Raw genomic sequence first — 5,823 nt, forward strand, 5'->3', positions numbered from 1 at the left:
GGAAACACTTTCTTTTCACTATCGCAACAGCTCCAAGAAGACTAGGAAGAACAGGAATCCAGAAGACCGCTTACTTTACAGAAGTGTCCAACAGAAGCTGACAGCTCAGAGGTGAGAAGAGAGGTTCAAGGTTGTACCAGATCCACCCCGGCTTCTGCTCAAGTCTCAGCTTCCTATGGTCAGGATGGGAATTCTCTGTGATGCTAGGCCTTACTACCTTGGGCAAAGCCAGGGGCAAGGTTTCCAGGCAAAGAGCTGACAACCTTTGGGGCTTGGGTGCAAGTTCCTGGACTTCTGGTCTGTTCCCCCACTTATAAGATATGGTCACTGCTTTGTTCTCTGGTTCTAGGTCTCCACGGTCTCCTCTTTCCCCTTGAAGTGTCTAGCAGTCCCAATCATGGCTGTCTGATTTCCCACAACCCTTTCTCAGGAATGCCATCAGAGCTGGAAAGGGGGCTCTGGCTTGATTCCAGAGTGGCCTGGTTCCTAGATAGCCAGAGGTAGAAGAGGATGTCAGCAACAGGACAGGGGATCAGAGAACCTTCCATTCATCTACATGTACTGCACAATCTCTCGTGCTAGTTCCTATGCCAGAGATACAGTAGTGAACGCCCCGTGCCTCCGGCTGGGGGAAGATATCAGAGCTGGGACTTGGAGGTGAAGTGGACCAGGGCTGAGATGCATATAATAGCTCAGGGGCAGTAGAAGGCCCAGCCTTGGAAGCATCTGTTTGAGCCCACACGAGAAAGACACCATAGCCTATTAGTCTATAGACCAGGGCACGGTAGAGGGCAGGACTAGGCTGAGGGTGTCGGTCAGTCTTTGGATGCATGAGTTTGCATACAAAGACCTACAAGTTTGCCCCTCTGAGACTGCACTGGAAGCTGCAAGGGCTTGGAGGCATGAATGTTCAAGTTTGTAATTACGAATGAATGCACACACACCAGGATGCACTCAAACCTACATATATATAAGCACACACACAAATGCACCTGAATATAATCGCATGAGGTACGCAGGAAACTGTCTGTAGTCTTGTATAAACAATACAAGCTTCTCCGTACATTCTCATGAACACCCACCGGAGCTGGGCTGACACTCATGTGCAGACACGCCTGGCTGTCTGTTTATATGTTAAGCCTTGCCTGTACATATGCACTTGTACATCTACAAACATACCCACTCCCACATGTGCGAGTTACTGCTTTCATCTACTAAAATCTGGGAATGATGAGGGAGAGCAGGAAGGGGGAGGGCAGCACTAATAGCCCTGGTCCTCAGTGTCGGTCCCTGTCTGAGACCCAGGCCACCACAGGGTCTGCCTCTTCTCCTTAAGTGGTATTGATCTGTTAAATATAACCTCTGGGAAGGAATCAACCAGCAACCATGTCTAATTCAGGAGAAAGAGACTGATTCTTCGGTTGGGGGGAGCCTCTATCCCAACCTGTTCTGCTGATAGCAGAATGGCCTGCAGATCAAGTGTCTTTCTCCAGCCTGAATAATTCATGCCAAGATGAGGAGGGCTCCCTTCTCAGGAGCCTGTCTCTTTAAATCGGGTCTGGAGCTTCCCATTCTTAGGGAGAAAAAAAGCCCGCACAAAACAGACCTATAAACACCTGGCACCCCCACCTCAGTCCAGGCTCTCTCTGAAGCACCCCCCACACCCCCTCTATGCTGCAAAATATGTGCCTGTTCTTCCAAGTTCTAGAGTACTAAACCCTCCCCCCCCCAATTACCACTTACAGGTGGGGCATTCTGGAGGGAAGGAGGGGCAGGTAGATGGTGTCCAAGGAACCTCAGAATCTGAGACCCAATAGAACAGCCCAGTGGGGCGCTCTGATGGTCAGGCAAGGTGGGGAAAGCAAAGAGCTGAACCACTCCACCCCAGGGTCCCAGGGCTAGGGTTAGGAGAATGCTTGCAGGAGAAGCCCGGGTAATGGGGGAGGGCAGATGGAAGAACTCCAGGCCAGCGGTCACTGAGTTGGGGGGTGGAGGAGAGGGCTGAAGAGAGGAGTCGCAGAGTCCCAGGAGAATGGGATGGGCAGTCAAGAAAACACTGGTCCCACTGGACCCACAGGGGTGGTGACACCTCCAGGCCTAATTTAAGTAGGGTCACTAAGGAGGGGGCCAGCTGGGGATTTTCCAGTCTCTCCAAGCACGGCCCTCTCCATCGGAGATTAGGAAGAGGCTGGAAAAGGAGTAACTTTGTCTATCCAACCCCATCCCTGCCTCGCTGTAGGGGGAACTATACACTCCCCCACATTCTCGCGCCGTGGTGCAGACCCACCTGCCAGCTCTTCTCCGCCCGGCCCCGCCCCACCCCACACGTGCTCGAGAGGGAGGAGGAAGCCACCGGCTTAAACGCGGGGGATGGGGTAAAGTGAGGGGAAAGCAAGTCAGCCTCGCGAGCTAAACTTCTCTGCAGCCCAGGAGCCGGAGGAGGGGGAAGAAAAAGCGCAGCAGCGGAAAGCCGTGATTCTCGGGAGCCTCCCACCCCGCCTCTCCGCGAGGAGGGCGCGGAGACTCCGCTGGGGGCGGAGGAGGAGGCCGGGAGGCGGGGAGGGGGGAGGCAAACCCTGCCCACTCGGCTCCGAGCCCGGAACGGCCGCTGAAGTCGGAGGCCGGCACACCGGGCGAGGAGGGCACCGGGGGCGGGGGGCTCCGCTCCCCCCTGACCCCTCCAGCCCCCGCCAGGAAGTGGAGGCTCTTCGGACTTTGGAGAGAGCAGACGGGCCGACCGCGACTTCCAGCCTCTCCGGGTCAAGGACTTGCCCCGCCCGTCCCCCTCCCCGCCCCAAGGCGCTCCGAACTCACTGGTGAGCGCGGCGGCGGCCCAGGCGCTGGATGCGGGGGCAGCCGCGATGGCCCCGCGCCCGGGACAGTCGGAGCTCCGGGGGCCGCTGCTGCCGGGGCTGCTGCTCGTGGCGGCGGCGCTGAGCCGGACCGCTGCGACCTGCCCCTTCCAGTGCTACTGCTTCGGCAGCCCCAAGCTGCTGTTGCGCTGCGCGTCGGGCGCCGAGCTCCGGCAGCCGCCGCGGGACGTGCCGCCCGACGCGCGCAACCTCACCATCGTGGGCGCCAACCTGACGGTGCTGCGCGCTGCCGCCTTCGCCGGCGGGGACGCGGACGGGGAGGAGGCTGCAGCCGGCGTGCGTCTGCCGCTCCTGACCGCGCTGCGCCTCACGCACAACAACATCGAAGTGGTGGAGGACGGCGCCTTCGACGGGCTGCCCAGTCTGACGGCGCTAGACCTGAGCCACAACCCGCTGCGCGCCCTGGGCGGCGGCGCCTTCCGTGGGCTGCGGACGCTGCGCTCGCTGCAGCTCAACCGCGCGCTGACGCGGGGCGGCCCCGCGCTGCTGGCCACTCTGGACGCCGCCCTCGATCAGCTGGACGAGCTGCGTTTCCTCGGCCTGGCGGACAACGCGCTGAGCCGGCTGCCGCCCGCCGCGCTGCGCCGGCCACACCTCGAGCAGCTGGATGCGCGCCTCAACTCGCTGGCCGGCCTGAGCCCCGACGAGCTGCGTGCGCTGGAGCGCGATGGCGGCCTCCCCGCTCCGCGCCTGCTGCTGGCGGACAACCCCCTGCGCTGCGGCTGTGCCGCGCGCCCCCTGCTGGCCTGGCTGCGCAATGCCACGGAGCGCGTGCCCGACGCGCGGCGCCTGCGCTGCGCCGCCCCGCGGGCGCTGCTCGACCGGCCTTTCCTGGACACCGACGAGGCGCGGCTGCACTGCAACGACGGCCACGGTCGCGGAGAAGATGTGGAACTCGCCAGCCCGGAGCTGGAAGCCTCCTATGTCTTCTTCGGGCTGGTGCTGGCGCTCATCGGCCTCATCTTCCTAATGGTGCTCTACCTAAACCGCCGCGGCATCCAGCGCTGGATGCGCAACTTGCGCGAGGCCTGCCGGGACCAGATGGAGGGCTACCACTACCGCTACGAGCAGGACGCCGACCCGCGCCGTGCCCCTGCCCCGGCCGCCCCCGCGGGCTCCCGCGCCACCTCGCCGGGCTCCGGCCTCTGAGCTGCTCCGAAGGGGGTTGCCGGCTGCCGCTGCCAGCTGACCTTGCAGGGGCACCCTGGCCTCCCCCTACCTGGCCTGAAGCTGTGGGTATGAAGCACCCGCAAGCTGGGGCTGTCAGACCTGCCCCTGTCTGATTTGGATTATGCTTCCCCCACTCCTGGCTCCAAGCTTTACCCCCACTCTAGGCCTGTAAGAGCTTTCACCATCAGAGACCTAAAGACACCTCCTTCTGATCCCAGAAACCCCATCCTCCCATCCCAGGCTCTGACTCATCTCTCCTGGACCACCCAAAGCCCCTTCCCCCTTTCAGGACGCATCAGAGACCCTGTTCTTCGATCCTAGCCCGGAGACCACCGTCACCACCCTGCTCTTTGAGCCCTGAACTCTTAGCCAGAACATCAGAGCCCCTAAGACCTAAACAGACCCTCCATCTCCATCCTGCAGACCACAACTTCCTTTCTAGGGCTCAGGCACCCTCACATCCCATATCGGTCCCAGAGCAGAGCATCCCACCGGAAGGTATTTGTGGACTTCGAGCCTTTTCTCTCAGCCTGGAGCTCTGAGCCCTCCCTCTTGCACGGAGACCCATATCCTGGGGTACTGAGGATTGGGCGCCCTCTCCCAATCTGAGGTGTTTCCTACCTCCCACCACCCAGCGCTGGCTCAGGCCCTCTCTTCCTTAGCCCAGGCTTGGGGCTTAGCTGATTTCTGTCTCTTATCCCAGGGGCAGGCACACCCCGTTTTAGCCTGGGTGGCGTGGATCCTTGGCCTGTCCTCCAGCTCTGCTCTGCGGTTACTCAGTGCTTGTCCCATCTCATACCCTCAGCCCTCCATCCCCAGTCTGAGTTTCATTCCCTTGCCCAAGTCTTAGGCTCTTCTTCCCCCCATGCCCATGGCTTGCACTCATTACCCACCCCTGCCACTCACTAGGTCAGGCTCCAGGGAGGAGTTCATCTCCGGGGTCTGCACACCCTTCTTTCCTCCCAGGATGAGCACTCCAGCCCTGCAAGACGGGTGCAGGTGCCAAGCACCCCTCCCTACCCATGTTGGCACAGATCTCCAAGGGGGAGGAGAGAGTCCTGAGGATGCAAAGTGGATGGTCTGGCCTCAGAACCAGGGTCACTGGTCCATTAGGACCAGCGTGGGGTGGGGGGGCTCAGGACAGGGTGCTGCTGCCCCCAGGCTCATTCTCACCTGTGTGACTCTTCTCCCCTGGGGATTCCTTGCCACTGTGCACTCACCCCACATTCCTTCCGGAAGAGGAAGGGGGTCCTGCCTCCCGTCTCAGGCACAAGCCCTCCTGTTCAGGGTCAGAGCCTTGGTGCCCTGCCTTCTGCATGATCCCAAAGCACAATGGAGAACAGGGAGGGGCTGCCTCTCCCTGCCTCCCACCCCCTAGGTCAGGCAGAATGGCTGCCCTGTGCTGTCACTGCACACAGGAAGTCACCCTTCTCCAACATACTGGCTTGAAGCCTGCCTCCCCACCGCCATCCAAAAATCTGGATCTCCCTTGGGCAGTTTTCTATAAAGTCTGCAATAATCTCAGAGCTTCTGCTCTTCTAAGTGGTGCCATCTCATTCCTGCTGACCTTGGGGCACTGAAGGGGGTGGGGAGGGTATTGGGGGAGGACATTGTGAACCATTGGTGTCTTCTTCTCGGTGATGGGACAAGAAATGGGTTCCGACAGCATGTAGCAAGGTTGAGGCTAGATGCATGGAGGGACTTCTCATGGGGACAGTATTGTTCTCCAAACCCGTCTGCTTTTAAACCTCTGAGATGGAGTTATCACAGCTAGGGTGGA

The 5,823-nt window shown here is 60.2% G+C and overlaps 1 protein-coding gene across 1 annotated transcript; it reads left to right on the forward strand.

The window, feature by feature from the left end:
- Nucleotides 1–2,379: 2,379 nt before the first annotated feature.
- TPBGL (trophoblast glycoprotein-like) lies at nucleotides 2,380–5,582 on the forward strand. The gene has a single exon (XM_012725653.1). It carries the CDS (start codon nucleotides 2,862–2,864, stop codon nucleotides 4,020–4,022), a length of 1,161 nt encoding a protein of 386 aa, XP_012581107.1. The 5' UTR covers nucleotides 2,380–2,861; the 3' UTR covers nucleotides 4,023–5,582.
- The last annotated feature ends 241 nt before the right edge of the window (nucleotides 5,583–5,823 follow it).

The sequence above is a fragment of the Condylura cristata genome, unplaced genomic scaffold (assembly GCF_000260355.1).
Source record: "Condylura cristata isolate star-nosed mole 26May11 unplaced genomic scaffold, ConCri1.0 scaffold00015, whole genome shotgun sequence".
NCBI classification, from domain to species: Eukaryota; Metazoa; Chordata; class Mammalia; order Eulipotyphla; family Talpidae; genus Condylura; species Condylura cristata.

What these genes read in the sequence shown, in the direction of transcription:
- TPBGL (XM_012725653.1), top strand. Translation starts at nt 2,862, where the DNA reads ATGGCCCCGCGCCCGGGACAGTCGGAGCTCCGGGGGCCGCTGCTGCCG.